This window comes from Salvelinus namaycush, chromosome 37, assembly GCF_016432855.1.
Source record: "Salvelinus namaycush isolate Seneca chromosome 37, SaNama_1.0, whole genome shotgun sequence".
NCBI classification, from domain to species: Eukaryota; Metazoa; Chordata; class Actinopteri; order Salmoniformes; family Salmonidae; genus Salvelinus; species Salvelinus namaycush.
Window position 1 is genome coordinate 28,724,931 of NC_052343.1, and position 22,184 is coordinate 28,747,114.

The 22,184-nt window shown below is 46.0% G+C and overlaps 1 protein-coding gene across 1 annotated transcript in view; it reads left to right on the forward strand.

Annotated features, from left to right (window-relative positions):
• The first annotated feature begins 420 nt into the window (after positions 1 to 420).
• The window catches only part of plekho1b (pleckstrin homology domain containing, family O member 1b), a 40,967-nt gene continuing 19,203 nt past the window's right edge, over positions 421 to 22,184 (forward strand). The window contains exons 1-2 of the mRNA XM_038977339.1: positions 421 to 786; positions 1,477 to 1,623. Of these exons, the coding sequence (XP_038833267.1) occupies positions 760 to 786; positions 1,477 to 1,623 (174 nt within the window). The 5' untranslated portion in view covers positions 421 to 759. The remainder of the gene's footprint in view (positions 787 to 1,476; positions 1,624 to 22,184) is intronic.

A 22,184-nucleotide genomic window follows, 5' to 3' on the forward strand; every position in this document is an offset into this window, starting at 1 on the left:
TATACCAATTGAACAGGATGTAACATATATGAAATGTTTGACATCCTACACAATTTGATGACATGGTACACAAAAAAAGGGGACCACTTTTGGCTCTTGAGCATCACTTCCGGCTGAAATTATACAAAAGTTAGAGAGTGCAATTTAACATTTTCTAGACATCACTGTACTTGTAGCCTAACACCCCCTCCCACACACCCCCACTTTCTACAGCCTGTCATTTCCATATTTGCGTCTTTCACACGAACCTTGTGCCTTCATTCCTTATTTTCCGTGATGATATCATGACTCGGTAGCCCTACAGCTTGGGTTTTAGAGAGATTGAGCCATCGAGTTACAGAGCGGGGGAGAAGGCTATCCAGTCTCCCAGCTGCATGCTCTCTAATAACCAAAGCCTGGAGAAGAGAGGAGAGGGAGAGGGAGGGGGACTCAACAGGGAGGCAATGAAACGGACTCATCCGCGTAACTAGACACTACCAGTTCAGTTCGGTGGTCAGAGCATGCGAGAGCGTAGCTAGACCAACCGCATTCAGTTATAACTACAAAGGAATAGAGAGGGAGAAAATTGAAGTGTTCCAGCCTAGGGAGGCGGCGAGGACAGGAGTAACACATAGGCTACTGGCGGCTTTCGAGCGTCACGGGCATATACACCCCGTGTCCAGAATTTACGGCCATTCTTGGCATCAGCCTATTGTACAAAATTGCGGATTTATAACTGAGTGAAGTCGGGGATAGTCATCGACAGTCCTATCCCTCACAATGAAGAAAAACAATTCAGCTAAACGGGTAAGGTTCTGAAACGATGCAAGTGATGATCACTTCACCTTCAATGTAATAACGGGTTTCTGGTTAGCTGCTATTACAAAGAATGTAACAACAAGCTACAATGTAACGAGTGTTGTATTTAATAAACACGTCAATGCTATTTGATACGTTACTGACTCGGTTACTTTGTAGCCAAGTCTCAGTCCAAACTCCAAAGTGATGCATTTGTTAGACATGCTAATTTGCTTTATTTATTCATTGTCTAACTGGAGAATGTCCCCCACTATCTTAACTTGATCAACACGATTATATTTGACAAGAGATCTAGCAATGTAGAGTTTAAAAGTGTTCTGATGAAATGCTTGTTGTGGATGCTGTGAAAGACAAACGTTTTAAGGGAGTGCTCTTTTTGTGTATAACGGAATCATTTTAAAACGAGCTTTATTTTTTGGAATGTAATTGTCTAACGTGGTCGGTGCAGCCTAACTGAGATCATAAGATGGTGACAAAAACACTAGCCCAAGAAAAACTGTGCGCGCAAGGAATGTGACAGCATCTACATGACAAAGGAAATGACAGGGGGCTGAGTCGCCTCACAAAAAGACTCTCCTCTTTTTCTTGTCTGTTCAGTCCCACTTTCGAATCTAAACTAGGTGCTCTGGCAATTTCATGTCTTGAACTGCTACTTTGTTGCTTTCGTTGAATATGCAGGGCCCGCAGGACACAAACCAGCACAACACGCAGCCAGACAAAATCGGTTGGATTCGCAAGTTCTGTGGCAAAGGGATATTTAGGGAGATCTGGAAAAATCGTTTTGTAATACTCAAAGGGGACCAACTTTACATCTCAGAGAAAGAGGTAAGTGTCGCCTCTTCATTGAACAGCTGACATTTACACACCTTGACATTTTTTGGAGCATTGAACACGTATTTTTTAAACTTTTCAAATGCAAACAGAAACAGCACATCTTAGACACACATTTTGGGGTACATTGTAATAGTCCTTGTTGAGCATCAACACTGTGAAATATAGGCTACTTTATGACATCATACGGTGGTTTATAAATGACAGTATTTCCAGTGACAACATACAGTAAGTATATGGAAGTGTTTAACCATGTGGTCATGTAGCAGTCTCAAGAGATACCCTAGACATGCTCTCCTCTGTTCTGGATCCACTCAGACTGGTGGACCAAATCAGCCACTCCAAAAGCTTTGTGTGTGTGTATTTGTGTGTGTGTGTTCAGGTTCACTTAAGGCTTCACATAAATCTCTGTATCCTCCCGCCAAGCCTCATCTATCATCCCTCTGGGGCTGGTGAGCCAACGAGTTCTGTCTTTTTCTCTCTCTCTCTCTCATTCTCTCTCCCTCACCTTGTCTGTCTGTCCGTCCGTCCGTCCGTCCGTCCGTCCGTCCGTCCGTCCGTCCGTCCGTCCGTCCGTCCGTCCGTCCCTCCCTCCCTCCCTCCCTCCCTCCCTCCCTCCCTCCCTCCCTCCCTCCCTCCCTCCCTCCCTCCCTCCCTCTCCTTCTCTCTCTCCGTCTCTCTCTCTGCTTCTCTCTCATTCTCTCTCCCTCACCTTGTCTGTCTGTCTGTCTGTCTGTCTGTCTGTCTGTCTGTCTGTCTGTCTGTCTGTCTGTCTGTCTGTCTGTCTGTCTGTCTGTCTGTCTGTCTGTCTGTCTGTCTGTCTGTCTGTCCCCTCTCCTTCTCTCTCTCCGTCTCTCTCTCTGCTTCTCTCTCTCTCTCTCTCCCTGTCAGCAACAAACCTGAGCTGCAGCACACCTTCCACCTCACTGGATACCCAACATTATAGATGAAAAAACTCCACTGTATGTCTGCTCTACACTATACTTCAGTTCTTTGACCTACAGTGTCTGTTATCATTGCAGTCAGACGTCAGTTAGAGTGCTTTGAATGGCTGAAGTCTGATTCATTACTCCTGTTAGTTGTTCACAGCAAAACAGCTTGACAGAAGATTAGAAAGTATCCCCATCTCAAATCTACGCTCATAGAGTGTTTATTAATAGAGGAAGTCTCCAGAGAACTCTAGCACATGGGTCTAGCCTTATGACAGAAGGACTTGTCGTAGAGATAACCCTAGATGGTAATAAGGCGCGCAGTAAGTGCCGTGGTCAGGCTCACTGAGAACAGAGAGCTCCAGGCATAGCTACGAGACAGCACAACAGCACCCGCATGGTTGTGGTGTTGCAATATTAAGGCCTTAATGAACGTTGTGGTAACCATAGTGACAGAGCCAGCCTGTGATGTGTCAGGGTGATTGCTACAGATATTAAACAGAAGCAATAATGAGCCACATAGTCAGAGTCAATGTGGTGCTTGATACAAGGCAGAGGCCGTTTTAAACCGCTTAGCTGAGAGTTACAGGGAATTTGCTACAAACGCACATGTACGCACGCACGCGCACAAACACACACACACACACACACACACACACACTGACTGCGATCGGGCACTGACAGTTCTCTTGCTGGGCTTGCTTTAGAGTTGCAGGGTATTAGTATTCTGCCAAGCTCAGCTGAAGCTTACAGGAGGATGTGTTGGCAGCTTCTAAGGGACCACTTTAACACCTTACTCCAATAGTAAACAGAACTCCAGGGATCACAGTGGAATCTGACAGACTCTGAAGATTCCAAACTGTGATCGAATCAATCCTAACATATTCACAGCTTTGAGGGAAAGTAGCCTTTGAGAGTTGAATATCAAGGCATATGTGGCAAAGAAATGGGTTTTGGTCACTTGAAGAGGTCACCAAGCGTATCAATGTAGTGCCCTTTTCAGTCATTTGTCACAGAATGATAAATAAAACCACCCAGAGCTAAGTACCCCAAAATAACTAACCTCAGGAGACAATAGCAAAGGAAAGCTTCCCTTTGGAAACCCCACCAGATAGAACATTAGCTTTTATCATTGTCAGATAAAATGGTGAATTCATGATCATTTCCCATTGACATTCTGTCATGGAGCATGTTAAGGTGGGTGACGTCAGTGCAGCTTGTATATTCACCCACCAAGCCTTCACTTGAGTTGACTGCCATCACTTATTAAGTGTCAGCAGTCCTGAGAGAGATTTTTACGATGGAGGGAGCATGAGTCACAGGTCCAGTCTGTAATCAACCTGCTAGCCCCCTTTCCCTACACTTTTCCAAGGGTCTTTTTAGACCTGTGAGAATCTGATGGCTGTTAACAATATGGCTGGAACTCTATGCAGCCAACGGGTTGGCCAAATTCTATTCTTTCAGATCTGTAACTGATGACCCTGCGCAACAAGTAGCTTGGGTCCATATCAAGTGGCTAGCAGGTAGGTCTAAAGTCTATGGTCAACAAAGAAAGTGCCTTTCTCGACTTTCCTCGTGGCTTTTAGGGCCAAATGTCAACCCAGCATTATTTTTCAAGACAGTGCGGGCATGAGGTCAGGTTTCATGGAGATCTGAGAGGAAAGGCCTCCCCGTAGTTGGGACAGCTGTGAGGAGCGAGCTCTGGCAAGTGGGAGAGCGCCGATTTCACCTCGCTGACCAACCTGTTCCAGCCTGACGTCTGTCATGTTCTGATTCAGTCTCTGTCCACTTTCGCTATGATGTCTGGTGTGTTTCACTACACTTTTTACATACCTAACCACATTCCCGGTTCCCAATTCACTATGATGCTTATACTGTCCTCAACCAAAGAGACAACTAAGTTAGACTGGCAGATATGAGCCATGGACATATTGACTGAATTAGTTCCTTCTGAGTGTTGTTCTTTGCCCAAATAAGGAAGATGTTTCTTCCCTGTGGGGTATTTTGAAACAGTCTTTTTCTCTCTTCTGCTTTGTGTGTTAGAGGGTTATTGGTCAGAGCACCAAACAGTACTTCCTCTCAGAAACTGACCGCATAACCTTCTTCAAATGACTCGTCAAGACTTGGAGGGACAATCCCCTAGGTAACACCAGCACACAACAAGAAACTTTAGTCCATGAAGTTTATCAAATCAAATGTTATTTGTCACATCGAATACAACCGCGAAATGCTTACTTACGAGCCAACAATTCAAAGTTTTCAAAAAGTAAGTAAGAAAAATTTGCAAAATAACTAAATGAAAAAGAGTAACAGAAGAAAAGAACAATAAAGTGGCTATATAGAAAGGGGTACCGGTACCGAGTCAATGTGCAGGGGTACGGGTTAGTCAAGGTAATTGAGGTAATATGTTCATGTAGGTAGGAGTAAAGTGACTGTGCATAGATAATAAACAGAGAGTAACAGCAGTGTATGTGAAGAGTGTGTAGGAATGTGAATGTATGTGTATGTGTGTGGCGTCAATATGCATGTGTGTATGTGTTTTGTGTGTGTGTGTGTCCATATGTGTGTGTGTTGGAGTGTCAGTGTAGTATGTGTGAGTGTGTGGTTAGAGTCCAGTGAGTGTACATGGAGCCTGTGCAAAAGAGTCCGTGTAAAACATGTGAATAAACAATAATAAAATAAGACGGTCAATGTAAATAGTCCAGGTAGCCATTTTATTAACTGTTCAGCAGTCTTATGGCTTGGGGGTAGAAGCTGTTTAGAAGCCTCTTAGACCTAGACTCGGCGCTCCGGTACCGCTTGCCGTGCGGTAGCGGAGAGAACAGTCTATGACTTGGGTGGCCGGGGACTTTGACCATTTTTAGGGCCTTCCTCTGTCACCGCCTAGTATAGAGGTCCTGGATGGCAGGGAGCTCGGCCCCGATGATGTACTGGGCCGTACGCACTACCCTCTTTAGTGCCTTGCGGTCGGATGCAGAGCAGTTGCCATACCAGGCAGCGATGGATGCTCTTGATGGTGCAGCTGTAGAACTTTTTGAGGATCTGAGCTCACATGCCAAATCTTTTCAGCCTCCTGAGACGGAATAGGCGTTGTCGTGTCCTCTTCACGACAGTGTTGGTGTGTTTGGACCATGATAGGTCCTTAGCAATGTTCCCTCTAAGCTGCGCGCGGGTGCGCAGCTCCCCTGGGACTGCTGCGTAGAAGAAATATCAGCCTGCGCAGAGAAGCGTAAAATTGAACTTCACTCAACTTTCTAGAGATAACACTATCATCGTTTCCCTTTACTGTGGGAATTGTGATCGAATCAACGCAATATTAGCCACTTTCAATGCAACATACAGAAACAAAATTAACAATGCAAGACTTAGTATGCAAAACGAACTATGCAAGAGATTTTGTTGTAGGCAGAACGCATCAGAGTAGGATTCTATTGCATTGACAAGAACTCAGGCCCGTACTCTACACACACCGGTGCCCCTAAACCAATCAGAGCTGCAGTAGGCCTATATGCAAATAGATCAATCCATATAAGGATCTGTGCCAGTCACATTGAACTGGACTGTTTTTACAGCATGAGCGGTCATCAGTAGATGAGCTTGTTTTGAGGTCAAAGCGAGAGCTACATCTACCGACGTGTGCACATTTGGACATTTGTTCATATCCTTTGCTAGTTAGTGAGTTAATAGTCCAGTTTTAGATAATTTGTAGTCATCAATGGGGGGAGTGATTGCTTCCTACAAAAGCACAAAAGGTTTGCATTTTGAAAAGCGAGTCAGGTAAGGAGCTTTTTTTGTCTTAAAGGGGCAGTGTTGTGTCCAATAGGCAGAGGGTAGCATAATTTGTCTGATTCTCCGTAATAATGGTATGTGAATAATGATGCATTTTATTTTGTAAAGTGGTTTCTTGCATCAAACAACACAACAACATTTTCAGTCACCTCCTTTGTCTGAAGGATAAACAGGTTAATGTCAAGCCCTGCATGTTTTTTTCAAAAGTCAAAAGTCATGGAATGTAGGCCTATGTTGAACACCACACATTGGCTGAACGATAGAACAGCTATTTCCATGTTCAAATGTAATGGGATGCATTTCCCCCCTTGTTTCTGATGGTAGGCCACTCTGGTAGGCCTACATTATGATCAAATAGCTACAGTAGACTACTTGGCCACTGTTAAAACTAACTTAAAGCGGGTAACATTGGAACATTGATCCTTAGTGATGTGGACACCAAGAAGCTCTCGACCTGCTCCACTAGTGCCCTGTCAATGTGAATGGGGGTATGCTCGGCCCTCGTTTTCCTCTTTGTCTTGCTCACGTTGAGGGAGAGGTTGCTGTCCTGGCACCACACTGCCAGGTCTCTGACCTCCTCCCTATCGGCTGTTTCATTGTCGTCGGTGATCAGGCCTACCACCCTTGTGTCAACGGCAAACGTAATGATGGTGTTGGAGTCGTGCGTGGCCACAGTCTTGGGAGGGTCAGCGTGGCGGATGGTGTTGAGGGTCAGCGTGGCGGATGGTGTTGAGGGTCAGCGTGGCGGATGGTGTTGAGGGTCAGCGTGGCGGATGGTGTTGAGGGTCAGCGTGGCGGATGGTGTTGAGGGTCAGCGTGGCGGATGGTGTTGAGGGTCAGCGTGGCGGATGGTGTTGAGGGTCAGCATGGCGGATGTGGTGTTGAGGGTCAGCATGGCGGATGGTGTTAAGGGTCAGCGTGGCGGATGTGGTGTTGAGGGTCAGCATGGCGGATGTGGTGTTGAGGGTCAGCATGGCGGATGGTGTTGAGGGTCAGCATGGCGGATGTGGTGTTGAGGGTCAGCATGGCGGATGGTGTTGAGGGTCAGCGTGGCGGATGGTGTTGAGGGTCAGCGTGGCGGATGGTGTTGAGGGTCAGCATGGCGGATTGTGTTGAGGGTCAGCGTGGCGGATGGTGTTGAGGGTCAGTATGGCGGATGTGGTGTTGCCTTACCTCACCATCTGGGGGCGGCCCATCAGAAAGTCCAGGATCCAGTTGCAGAGGGAGGTGTTCAGTCATTATCATTCCTCTGTTATCTCAATACTGGAATACCCCGTAGACATGAATTCACTGGGTCTTAGTTCCTTTGGCTTGATGAGGTCTTATTCTATTGGGTTGATGAGGTCTTAGTCCATTGGGTTGCACACAAACCTCTTTTGTTTGATTTGTGAGTTATCAAGTCATGCCTGGCAGTGTGCTTTCACTTAAGCCGATAACCTCATTGCCCAGTGGATTTCTGAAACGCTCTGCACATGATTTGCTATCTTGAAGTGGAGCATGTGCTACAGGCGCCGATCCAGTTTGTCAGCTCAACACTGCTAAGCACTAGATCCATTTTGAGACTGTTTTCAGCCCACAGCCCCACACTATACTTTCTGCTTCCTCATTGGTATCATCATACTTCCTAACTAAAGGCTGCAGTGTTTATTTGCACTAGTTTCTCTTCCTGGACCTGTTCTTATTGAGTCAGTCAAGGGGATGGTATGAGGGAAAGCAGTGTGAGAAAGATCATCTGTTTGAATTTTAGATGAGCCTGATCAGTCCCAGAACGGGTGGATTTCACTTCACAACCACAGCTTTTCTTCAATGAAACCATTCTAGCAACCTGCTCAGTGATTCATTCAGTGTTGAGGCACATAAAGATTTAGCTCCTTACATTTGAATTAAAACATAGGCTTACCGCAAGCAGTCCGTTAGCCTTGGCTTTGTCCTGAAGGGGAGGAGATGTTTTCTGTTTGTCTAAAGGGAATGATGCAATGGAGGAAGGGAGGGAGGGACGAAGGGGGGAGAGAGTTGGAAGAGAGAGAAAGCAGGAGAAAGTGGGGAAGAAAGGGAGACAGGATAGAAAAAAGAACAGAGACAGAACAAAGCAAACTTCTTTTTGAAATGCACTTTTTTGTGTCATGCTCGCTAGTGTTTGCCAACTGGCTTCTCATGCCAGGCTATAGCACGCTGGGGGTCAGCGCCAGGAAAGTGTGTCATTGGGAGTGGGCCTTTTAGTGTTATAGCATAGCAATGACACAAACAACATGCACACAAACACACAGCGCAAACCATGCAAGTGTCTTTGTCATGTTAGGGAGTAAAACCATGCAAGTGTCTTTGTCATGTTAGGGAGTAAAACCAACAATGTTTATTGACGTCTGTTTGTCTTCTTCTCCATTTCTCTCTCTCTCTGTCTTTGATTGGACAGAGGTAATTCAATCTGGATGATTGTTTAATCCCCAGGCCTCACTCTCTCCCTCACACTCTCTCTCTCTCTTTCTCTCTCTCTCTCTGCTTTCTCTCTCTATCTCTGCTCTCTCTCTGCTCTCTCTATCTCTGCTCTCTCTCTCTCCTCTTTCTATCTCTGCTCTCTCTCTCTCTATGCTCTCCCTATCTCTGCTCTCTCTCTCTCTGCTCTCTCTCTCTCTCTCTGCTCTCTCTGCTCTCTCTATCTCTGCTTTCTCTCTGCTATCTCTCTATCCCTGCTCTCTCTATCTCTGCTCTCTCTCTCTGCTATCTCTCTCTCTGCACTCTCTCTCTGTCTACCTCTACCTCCCTTCCCTCTCTATCTACTTCTACCACCTCTACCTCCCTTCCCTCTCTGTCTACCTCTACCTCCTTTCCCTCTCTGTCTACCTCTATCTCCCTTCCCTCTCTGTCTACCTCTACCTCCCTTCCCTCTCTGTCTACCTCTACCTCCCCTCTCTCTCCCTCTGTGTTCTGAATGGGAGTGGTGGGTCTGTGCTAGTGAGCCTCCAGCTGCCCATCAGGAGGGTGAGGGGAGTAGTGGGTTAGATGAGGATGGGCTGCTAGTTTCCATGCCAACCTATAGAAGTCTCCAAAGCCTGGCACGGGGCAGACCATAAGTCCTCATCCTCCCTCCGGAAAGATGCCATGCTGAATGTAATCATGGGCTGGACTCAAGGTGTGAATGAGATGAACAGAAACCACTCTGTGTCTGGTAATAATAACAGTTTGGTGGGGGCTTGTATGTGTCCTATTTCACACATGTACAAGTGGGTATTGGAAGTGTATTTTTTGCATATCCCACCTCCCCTGAGACACCCTCGGAGAGTGGGGTCACGGCCAGGGTCAGCCATTATCAACGGTGACCTTTGGAGCAATTAGGGTTAAGTGCCTTGCTTAAGGGAACATCAGCAGATTTTTCACCTCATCGGCTCAGGGATTCAAACCCGGGACTTTTCTTACTGCCCCAACGCTATAATCGCTAGGCTGCCTGCCGCCCAGATGCATATGTTATGGTTGTGCTGCTTGTGCATTGTGCATTTTGGACTCACCCCTTGTTACAAAGATGCAGAGTTGTTGAATCCAGCAGACTGTTTAGGGGACTGGTATTGAGTCAAGGATGAACCCAAATGAGGAGCCTTCCATTTTAAAAGTGGATAGCAAAGGCTAGTTTATAGTGACACCTCAATGCCTAGGTGTTCCACATGTTCTAGAAGACAGGGTGGAGGGGGGCATGACTCATTAATGCACTGGTCCAAACTGCCTGATTCCAGTGCTGCTGTACTTTTAGCGTTTGCATCAGGGCCATTAAACTCTGGCAGGGAGGATGATGATGGATTCAACAGGCTGTAAACGCTCAGTACTCTTTTTCTCATTTTAATGTATTTAGATCACACTCCAGCCTTGCCAGAAATGCTATGTTAACTCAAATGTTATCCACTGACTGGGGGAGTTGTGGTAAGAGCAATGTAACAAGACAAAATGATCTTTAAATGAAAAAGGGGTTTTTGGGGGTTGGAATATGGAGAAGAGTTTGAAGGTACCTGCCTAGATGGGACACACCTCACCTATCCACTCAGAATGTTGTTGTCAAGATCAAAACAAGGTTGGATGGGAGATGAATAGTTGTAGCTCAGAATGTTTTGCTGCAGAAACGGTAATGATATAAAGTAGGCCAGAGTAAGAGCGGTGTTTCCCACACCATTACTGAGGCGGGCCTCCGTTGCTTCCAACACAACAGGCTGGTGCAGTAGGTAATGGATAAGCATGGCCAGAGTAAGAGCGGTGTTTCCCACACCATTACTGAGGTGGGCCTCCGTTGCTTCCATCACAACAGGCTGGTGCAGTAGGTAATGGATAAGCATGGCCAGAGTAAGAGCGGTGTTTCCCACACCATTACTGAGGTGGGCCTCCGTTGCTTCCAACACAACAGGCTGCTGCAGTAGGTAATGGATAAGCATGGCCAGAGTAAGAGCGGTGTTTCCCACACCATTACTGAGGCGGGCCTCCGTTGCTTCCAACACAACAGGCTGGTGCAGTAGGTAATGGATAAGCATGGCCAGAGTAAGAGCGGTGTTTCCCACACCATTACTGAGGTGGGCCTCCGTTGCTTCCAACACAACAGGCTGCTGCAGTAGGTAATGGATAAGCATGGCCAGAGTAAGAGCGGTGTTTCCCACACCATTACTGAGGCGGGCCTCCGTTGCTTCCAACACAACAGGCTGGTGCAGTAGGTAATGGATAAGCATGGCCAGAGTAAGAGCGGTGTTTCCCACACCATTACTGAGGTGGGCCTCCGTTGCTTCCAACACAACAGGCTGGTGCAGTAGGTAATGGATAAGCATGGCCAGAGTAAGAGCGGTGTTTCCCACACCATTACTGAGGCGGGCCTCCGTTGCTTCCAACACAACAGGCTGCTGCAGTAGGTAATGGATAAGCATGGCCAGAGTAAGAGCGGTGTTTCCCACACCATTACTGAGGTGGGCCTCCGTTGCTTCCAACACAACAGGCTGGTGCAGTAGGTAATGGATAAGCATGGCCAGAGTAAGAGCGGTGTTTCCCACACCATTACTGAGGCGGGCCTCCGTTGCTTCCAACACAACAGGCTGGTGCAGTAGGTAATGGATAAGCATGGCCAGAGTAAGAGCGGTGTTTCCCACACCATTACTGAGGTGGGCCTCCGTTGCTTCCAACACAACAGGCTGGTGCAGTAGGTAATGGATAAGCATGGCCAGAGTAAGAGCGGTGTTTCCCACACCATTACTGAGGTGGGCCTCCGTTGCTTCCAACACAACAGGCTGGTGCAGTAGGTAATGGATAAGCATGGCCAGAGTAAGAGCGGTGTTTCCCACACCATTACTGAGGTGGGCCTCCGTTGCTTCCAACACAACAGGCTGGTGCAGTAGGTAATGGATAAGCATGGCCAGAGTAAGAGCGGTGTTTCCCACACCATTACTGAGGTGGGCCTCCGTTGCTTCCAACACAACAGGCTGCTGCAGTAGGTAATGGATAAGCATGGCCAGAGTAAGAGCGGTGTTTCCCACACCATTACTGAGGTGGGCCTCCGTTGCTTCCAACACAACAGGCTGGTGCAGTAGGTAATGGATAAGCATGGCCAGAGTAAGAGCGGTGTTTCCCACACCATTACTGAGGTGGGCCTCTGTTGCTTCCAACACAACAGGCTGGTGCAGTAGGTAATGGATAAGCATGGCCAGAGTAAGAGCGGTGTTTCCCACACCATTACTGAGGCGGGCCTCCGTTGCTTCCAACACAACAGGCTGGTGCAGTAGGTAATGGATAAGCATGGCCAGAGTAAAAGCGAAACAGAATTTTTTTTGGATTGATGGGAAGTGTGGGATGATGATGAGAAAGGATTGGAGCAGGTCTGATTAGAGGCCCAGCATTAGATGCTATCAGAATGATCTCACACGTACAGTAGAAATAATTCAGAGGATGCTATGACTCCCTGTCAGCTGCGTCTGACTCATCCCTGTAATGGGATCCTGTTAGGCCCTGCAGGTCCTCCTATTGAACAGCACCACTTATACTCCCTCTATGGAAAAGCATTTTACTATACAGCAGTGAAACAATGGAACCAACCCAAGTGTTTACCAGCGTTGCCATTAGCCAATTGTTTCCTCATGCATGTCAGTGTATGACCAGATTTATCACAATGGTACCTCATTGCTCCTGTGTCAAAGGTCAGTAAACAGTGTGTTGCTGTGTGGGTTATAAGGGTTGCGTTTGGAGAGTACCATCATTACCTGCTATTGTAATCTCCAACTCAGCTTAGCCAAAAAGGAGCTGGTGCGTTCCACTGAATTTGCTCTCTAAATTTGACACAAGTTATTTGCATGGCTTGGTTCAGACAGGCTTCACACTTTGAATGAACAAAATGAATAAAAACGTGTTAACGTCTAGTTGTAGAACCACGTCAACGGCACCCTATGTGTCCATTCCACTTCCTCATGGTGAGACTACGGGTGTCACGTTCCTGACCTGTTTTCCTTGTTTTTGTATGTGTTTAGTTGGTCAGGGCGTGAGTTGGGGTGGGCATTCTATGTTATGTGTTTCTATGTTGGGTTAAATGTGTTGCCTGATATGGTTCTCAATTAGGGGCAGGTGTTTGACGTTTCCTCTGATTGAGAACCATATTAAGGTAGGCTGTTCTCACTGTTTGTTTGTGGGTGATTGTTCCTGTGTCTGTGTCTGTTGCACCACACGGGACTGTTTCGTTTGTTCGTTCGTTTGGCTAGTCTTACCTGTTCGTGCGTTCTTCGTGTCTATGTAGAACGTTTGTAGCTTTTGTATTGCACTTACGTTTGTAGCTTCACGGTCGTTTGTTGTTTTGTTTTGTTATAAGTGTTCGTTTCGTGTTTAACTCGTCTCTAATAAAAGAGAATGTATTTTTCACACGCTGCGCCTTGGTCCACTCATTATCCTCAAGACGATCGTGACAGAATTAGCCACCAAACCGGGACTAAGCAGCAGCAGGAGCAGCGCATAAAGGATTCTTGGACTTGGGAGGAGATACTGGAAGGTAAGGGACCTTGGGCTCAACCGGGAGAATATCGCCTCCCTCGTGAAGAGCTGGAGGCAGCTAAAGCCGAGAGGAGGCGATATGAGGAGGCAGCACGGAAGCAAGGCTGGAAGCCCGAGAGTCAAACCCAAAAATGTCTTGGGGGGGGGGGGGCTACAAGGGAGTGTGGCGAAGTCAGGTAGGAGACCTGCGCCAACTCCCCGAGCTTACCGTGGAGCGCGATAGTACGGGCAGACACCTTGTTATGCGGTAGAGCGCACGGTGTCTCCTGTACGTGTGCATAGCCCGGTGCGGGTTATGGCAGGGCTAGATTGAGTATTGAGCCGGATGTCATGAAGCCGGCCCAACGCATCTGGCCTCCAGTGCGTCTCCTCGGGCCGGCATACATGGCACCAGCCTTACGCATGGTGTCCCCGGTTCGCCTACACAGCCTACACGCACTGGTCGGGCTACGGGGAGCATACAACCGGGTAAGGTTGGGCAGGCTCAGTGCTCAAGGGAGCCAGTACGCCTGCACGGTCCGGTATTTCCGGCGCCACCTCCCCGCCCCAGCCCAGTACCACCAGTGCCTACACCACGCACCAGGCTTCCTGTGCATCTCCAGAGCCCTGTTCCTCCTCCACGCACTAGCCCTATGGTGCGTGTCTTCAGCCCGGTACCACCAGTTCCGGCACCATGCACCAAGCCTCCTGTGCGTCTCCAGAGCCCTGTTCCCCCTCCACGCACTAGCCCTATGGTGCGTGTCTCCTGCCCATTACCACCAGTGCCTACACCAGGCACCAAGCCTCCTGTGCGTCTCCAGAGTCCTGTGCGTCCTGTTGCTGCTCCCCGCACTAGCCTGAAGGTGCGTGTCCTTAGCCCGGTACCTCCAGTTCCGGCACCACGCACTAGGCCTAGAGTGCGCCTCAGCCGGCCAGAGTCTGCCGTCTGCCCAGCGGCGCCTGAACTGCCCGTCTGCCCAACGCCGTCTGAGCTGTCCGTCTGCCCAGCGGCGCCTGAACTGCCCGTCTGCCCAACGCCGTCTGAGCTGTCCGTCTGCCAAGCGCCGCCTGAACTGCCTGTCTGTACTGAGCCTTCAAAGCCGCCCGTCTGTACTGAGCCTGCAAAGCCGCCCGTCTGTACTGAGCCTTCAAAGCCGCCCATCTGTCCTGAGCCTTCAGAGCCGCCCGTGTTCTCACTGTTTGTTTGTGGGTGATTGTTCCTGTGTCTGTGTCTGTTGCACCACACGGGACTGTTTCGTTTGTTCGTTCGTTTGGCTAGTCTTACCTGTTCGTGCGTTCTTCGTGTCTATGTAAAACGTTTGTAGCTTTTGTATTGCACTTATGTTTGTAGCTTCACGGTCGTTTGTTGTTTTGTTTTGTTATGTGTTCGTTTCGTGTTTAACTCGTCTCTAATAAAAGAGAATGTATTTTTCACACGCTGCGCCTTGGTCCACTCATTATCCTCAAGACGATCGTGACAACGGGACCAAATCTGACCTCACTATTTGCATTAAGACTCATAATTAGGGTTACAGTCACAGGGTCAGGTTCTCACCACGATCTACTACTCACTCCCCTCCTGTGTTAGTAGCACCCAACTGAAATAAAGGTTGAGGTGATTTAGGAATTATAAACAATTCATTCAATACTGTCAGAGTGTTTTTGGCTTTTGACACCATATCATTTGAACCTTCATCACCCTGTCTGTGGCTGTAACTGTCACTAACCGGCTGAGTTCTCCTGAGACCTACACGACTGAAGTGACAAAGCAGTGTTATGTGGGGAGACCAAGATTCTCTACCACCTAGTAGAATGCACTCAACCACTGTTTTTTAACCTGTCTAGCCCCTGCGTTCCGCTAGCGGAACTCCTCCCACATTCCACTGAAAAGGCAGAGCGCGAAATTCAAAAAATATTTTTTTAGAAATATTTAACTTTCACACATTAACAAGTCCAATACAGCTAATGAAAGATACACATCTTGTGAATACAGCCAACATGTCCGATTTTTTAAATGTTTTACAGGGAAAACACAATATATATTTATGTTAGCTCACCAACAAATAGAAAAAAGCACAGACATTTTTCACAGCACAGGTAGCAAAATCAAAATCAACCAAACTAACCTAGAACAAACCAAAGAAACCAAGAAACAACTTAATCAGATGACAGTCTTATAACATGTTATACAATAAATCTATGTTTTGTTCGAAAAATGTGCATATTTGAGCTATAAATCAGTTTTACATTACTGCTACCATCATAGCTACAGTCAGAAATAGCACGGGAGTAGCCAGAGTAAATACAGACACCAACGTCAACTACCTAATTACACATCATAAAACATTTCAGAAAAATATATGGTGGATAGCAAATGAAAGACAAAGATCTTGTGAATATAGCCAATATTTCCGATTTTTAAAATGTTTTACAGCGAAAACACCACGTATATTTATGTTAGCTCACCACCAAATACAAAAGACAGACAGACATTTTTCACAGCACCGGTAGCATGCAGGTAGCATGCACAAAGCCAACCTAACTAACCTAGAACCAACCTAACTAACCTAGAAACAACTCCCTCAGATGACAGTCCTATAACATGTTACACAATAAATCTATGTTTTGTTTAAAAAATGTGCATATTTGAGCTATAAATCAGTTTTACATTACTGCTACCATCATAGCTACAGTCAGAAATAGCACGGGAGTAGCCAGAGTAAATACAGACACCAACGTCAACTACCTAATTACTCATCATAAAACATTTCAGAGAAATATATGGTGGATAGCAAATGAAAGACAAAGATCTTGTGAATACAGCCAATATTTCCGATTTTTGAAGTGTTTTACAGCGAAAACACAATATATCGTTATATTAGCTTACTACAATAGCTATCACACAACAGCATTGATTCAAGGCAAACGGTAGCGATAGCACAGTTCGACAGATATATGAAATAGCATCCCAAATTGGGTCCTTATCTTTGTTGATCTTCCATCAGAATGTTGTACAAGGGGTCCTTTGTTCAGAACCGTCTTTGTTTGGATCCAGAACGAACTATTTCCCTCTTGAATTAGCAAGCACACTGGCCGTGCGGCGCTAACCTCTCCTTCTTGAACAAATTCCTCCAACGCATCACGTCTAAAGTCCCGAATAAATTTCAATAATATAATTAAACTATATTGAAAAAACATACTTTAGGATGATATTGTGACATGTATCAAATAAAATCGAAGCCGGAGATCATATTCACCACACCATCATATTTAACGACGGTTTTCCAGGAGGCGATTCCAGGTCCAACTTCGCGCCTTCCAAAAAAAAATAATGGCGGACCTCTCACTCCAAGAGGTTGTATTCAATCCCAGAACGAGATAATCAAGTCATTTCTGCTCTCACTTCCGCATGACACCCAGGGGAAGGTGTATGACGTGTTTCTACAGTCATAAGTGACATGCCCTTTTATAGACAAGCTCTTGAAGAGAGACCTCGCTTTTGGAAATCTCACTTCCGGATAGGAAATGGGCTGTAAAAAGAGTTCTGTTTCACTTAGAGAAATAATTAGAACGGTTTTAGAAACTAGAGAGTGTTTTCTATCCAATATTAATAATAATATGCATATTGTACGAGCAAGAATTGAGTACGAGGCCGTTTAAATTGGATACGATTTTCCCCAAAAGTGAAAACAGCACCCCCTGTCCTTAAAGGAAGTAGTACAAGAGTCAACCGTAGAGACAAGGGCTTGTTATGTCTGTCTACATATGAGAATACACTACCTCTATTTTTGTGAATGTGTTACCTCTACCTGTTGCTACAAGTTGGTGTCACTTGGCTGTGGCGTGCCACTGACAATTAGCTACTTCTATTATGTTTTAAAGATCTGAAGGGACTGGACAGGTGAAGCTATATAAAGATGGTTCCACCAAGCATCTCAATAGGCTCAGGGGAGTTTTCCTTCTATTGCTTTTACCCATTACCTTCATCTCTGCAAACACTGATGTGATGGGGTCGACGAGGCTAGTGGCTGTTTTCAGTCCAGGCATGGCTTCAGGAACCTCACCTGGTATGAGCACCGTGTCTGAGAAGCCATCACTCAGTTGATCCACACAGATGGAGAGGGGCTGTGACTCACATGAACACGGTGACTCATACTGCTGATGTAGGACGACATTTGGATTGTGCTGGCACAATTCTCAGTGTGATTTATATAGACATACTGTATATTAGAAACTGAGGTGTTGGGAGTTATTAACACTTGAACATTATGCAAGTGTGTTGAAAATTCCCTTAATTTTTTAAGGCAGAATTAGTTTTGTTCCTAACACAGTGAATACAGAACGCCACACAACATGGACAGAGAGCTTAAAAGCAATTTGTTGTTGTCTTCATTCCTTTAGTTTGTCCTCAACTCAGTAAGAACTGGGAGTGGGCATTGGTCAATACCCTAACCTGACAAAGGAGAAAGAGAGAGAGAGTGAGGGAGATCAAGAGAGACGGAAGTCAGCCTCGTGGGTTCTATACTGCTTTTCCTTTTCAAGCACTGAGGAAAGTAATCTGTCATGCTGTTCGTTTCTCCGTGCTCACGTGGCGTCTCATTCCATTCTGCCTCTGGATCAAGGCACTTCTCCAAACATTAGATTTTTTTTCTGGAGCAGCTGTGTTTTTCTCTTCAAAAGCACAGTTAACGGTTGGCTCTCCCGCCCCCTGCCTCCCTCCCTGTCCTCACCTGTTCCTCTGTCCAACAAGAGCCAGAGACCGCTGCCAAGTCGTGGCTATGGGAGCATGGGAGGGGGTACAGGGGGTGTTACTGAGGCTATTTCTGTATCTTTGATATCACCAGTGCATGTTGCCATGCTCCCATCCCTCCCATCTCACTGATAGCCGCCCAACGCTACTCCATGCAACTTTAATGAGATGGGCCCATACTGTATACCTTCCCTGGGTGATCTGATCTTTCTGGAGAAGGGAGATTGAGAGTGTGTGGATTCACGTTTTAGTGCCTGAATGTCTCATAATTTATTAATGTAGTAGTTAGAGATGCTCGCTGAATCTGGTGGGCATCTTGATCTGTACAGATGTGGCTGAAACTTTTTGGATGTTCTAGAGCAGTGGTTCCCAAACTTTTTATAGTCCCGTACCCCTTCAAACGTTCAACCTCCAGCTGCGTACCCCCTCTAGCACCAGGGTCAGCGCACTCTCAAATGTTGTTTTTTGCCATCATTGTAACCCTGCCACACACACACTATACAATACATTTATTAAACAAAGAATGGGTGTGAATTTTTGTCACAACCCGGCTTGTGGGAAGTGACAAAGAGCTCGTATAGGACCAGGGCACAAATAACAATAATCAATAATTTTGCTCTTTATTTAACCATCTTACATATAAAACCTTATTTGTTCATCGAAAATTGTGAATAACTCACCACAGGTTAATGAGAAGGGTGTGCTTGAAAGGATGCACATAACTCTGCAATGTTGAGTTGTATTGGAGAGAGTCTCAGTCTTAAATCATTTGTGCCTGTATTTTCATGCTAGTGAGGGCCGAGAATCAAATCTCAAATAGGTACGTGGTTGCAAAGGGCATCAGTGTCCCAGGGTAGGATACTCTGAGCGCAGCCCAATCCAGAAATCTGGTAGTGGCTTCTGATTAAATAAAATTTTCACAGAACCGTTTGTTGCAATTTCGATGAGGCTCTCTTGTTCAGATATCAGTAAGTGAACTGGAGGCAGGGCATGAAAGGGGTAACGAATCCAGTTGTTTGTGTCATTCGCTTTGGGAAAGTACCTGCGTAATTGCACACCCAACTCACTTAGGTGCTTTGCTAAATCACATTTGACATTATCCGTAAGCTTGAGTTCATTTGCACAGAAAAAATCATACAATGATGGAAAGACCTGTGTGTTGTCCTTGTTAATGCAAACAGAGAAGAGCTCCAACTTCTTAATCATAGCCTCAATTTTGTCCCACACATTGAATATAGTTGCTGAGAGTCCCTGTAATCCCTCCTAGATTCAGATCATTCAGCCTAGAAAAAACATCACCCAGATAGGCCAGTCGTGTGAGAAACTCGTCATCATGCAAGCGGTCACACAAGTGAAAATTATGGTCAGTAAAGAAAACTTTAAGCTCGTCTCTCAATTCAAAAAAACGTGTCATTACTTTGCCCCCCAGGCTTTCCCTTGGCAGCAAGAGCCTCTCGGTGGATGCTGCAGTGTACCCAAGTGGCGTCGGGAGCAACTGCTTGCACGCGAGTTACCACTCCACTATGTCTCCCTGTCATGGCTTTTGCACCATCAGTACCGATACCAACACAACTTGACCACCGAAGTCCATTTGATGTCACGAAGCTGTCCAGTACTTTAAAAATATCCTCTCCTGTTGTCCTGGTTTCCAGTGGTTTGCAGAAGAGGATGTCTTCCTTGACCCCCATAAACGTAACGGACATATACCAGGAGCTGTGCCAGGCCGCCACGTCTGTTGACTCATCCAGCTGTAACGCATAGAATTCACTGGCTTGTATAAGAAGCAGTAATTGTTTCAAAACATCTCTTGCAATGTCACTGATGCGTCGTGAAACAGTGTTTTTTGATGAAGGCATTGTCTGTATAGTTTCTTTGGCCTTTTACCCCAGCATTGTCCCAGCCATATCCGCGGCAGAAGCAAGAATTAAGTCCTCCACAATAGTATGGGGCTTGCCTGTCCTAGCCACTCAGTAGCTCACCATATAAGATGCTTCTAGTCCCTTCTTATTAATGGTATCTGTTGCTTTTATACATGTCTTACTACTCGAAAGTCGTCTTAATTCTCGCTCAAAAAACTCCTGTGGCTTATTTTTCAAATTGGCATGTTTGTTTCTAAATGTCTGCGCAAGAGTGAAGGCTTCATTGAGTTGTGAGAGAGTACTTTTGCACATATAACACACTGTGGCTGTGGAAAGGCACAATTCCCAATATAAGTGAACCCCAAGTCAATGTAGTTCTCATCATATTTGTGCCTCTTCGATGGTCCAACGTCCCTGTCCCTAGAATTACTGATGCTAGTGTTGGATGTGCTCGTGGAAGGAGAACAACTTGTGTCGTCGACAGGTGCAGGTGTAGTACTGCTGGTAGTACTACCAGTAGAGCTGGTATGTGTCTCTATGGACACTGGCCTTACTTTTTTTAACCATATATACATTTTTCAAGCAAACGGAACGAGCAGCAGCTACGTTTGGCTAGATACGGACCGTTAGTGGAATCCCCGTGAGAGAGTACCGGTTAATGTGATTGGATGTTAATTATTTGACTAGGCTACCTGTATTTGACATTGTGTTGTTATTTCGCTGAACACTAGATGGTTTAATTTTATTTTTGGCAGTGGAACGAGGTTACTCAGGCAAGTAAAAAAACTCACCCAAATATATAGCCCCGTTGGAAAATATAAATGGACTGTTTGAAAATGTGAATCACATAAATATACTTTTAAAAATGTGAATCACTGTTTGAAAATGTGAATCATAGTTTTATTTGGCGTACCCCCGACGGCATTGCGTACCCCAGTTTGGGAAAACCTGTTCTAGAGAATCTCCCCTGGAGGCAGCTGGTGTGAAACAGAGTCCATGTATGTGTCCTCATAAACCATGATTTACATAGACACTGGGCCAGAGAGCTTAAAGGGTCCCTACTTTTTAGAGGCGATTATACCATGACGGCACATCGTCACTGTCATCATCCTCGATTGATCACTGTCTCAGTCAAGATTAGTCTTACATCAGGTGTTGGTTGAAGTCAGGAAACTCCTGGGATTAGTCAGGATACTCCTGGGATTAGTCAGGATACTCCTGGGATTAGTCAGGATACTCCTGGGATTAGTCAGGATACTCCTGGGATTAGAATATAAAAAATACAACACCTATACAGGGAACTATAATGTTCCCCTGGGGAGATGAATGCACCAATTACAGGGCTAGCCTCATAGGCTCCACCTCCACCCAGTACCATGAGGTGATCCTCTGTAACTCTATCAGTAGTTTGTAACACCAGGCGAGTGGGTTCCCTTCTTGGGGCCATTTGTAAGTCACTCTGGATAAAAGCTTCTGCTACGTGGCATATATTGTTATATATTATGTGGAATAGTGCTTGTAAATACACAGAGGGAAAATGCATGATTCCATCATGTACAGTCAAGATGCAGGGAATTCAGTTTTTTCAACCCAAGCACTGGCCCTTTAACCTGAAGGGAACTCACCCTATGAGTGATTATAGGGTATTGGCTGCACTTTGGTGAAACTGGGGATGGTGATTAGTGGTTACATGATACATAATCTGATGTGTTTCAGGCCTGCTTGTGACCTCACAGATATACTTTATACCACTGGAAAACATGTATCATATATGATCATGAGTGGTAGGAGAGAGATCCACAATATGCTGTTTTTATTCATCAGTATCATTGGGGGATATTTTGGAGGGGCCTCATCCTTTTGGAAAGTGTTACCTTGAAAAGGGATGCCCTTACTTTAATCTCAATGCAATACATAAGAGCTGTTAATTATTCACCACACCCCCCCAATCCGCAACGGAAAATGTCCCCCGTAGTTTTGTCGGCACAGCACGTCCTCAGCCAAAATTAGCACCGGCATCTTTTGTGTGGCGAGCACTTGGGTTTCTTGTTGAAGGTCTATGTATAGCCAGGGCCAAGCCTTGGAATAGCTGAATGCTACAAAGAGCCTCCAACAAAGCCGGACAAGATGGCGTTTTGAGATCCGTTTCTTCCTAGGCAGGTATCAGGGCCACCGAACACAGGGCTTTGTTGTTTTTCCACCTCTGGACTTTAATGGCTGGTCTTGAAATAGGGCCTCCTTCACAAAAGAGTCCAA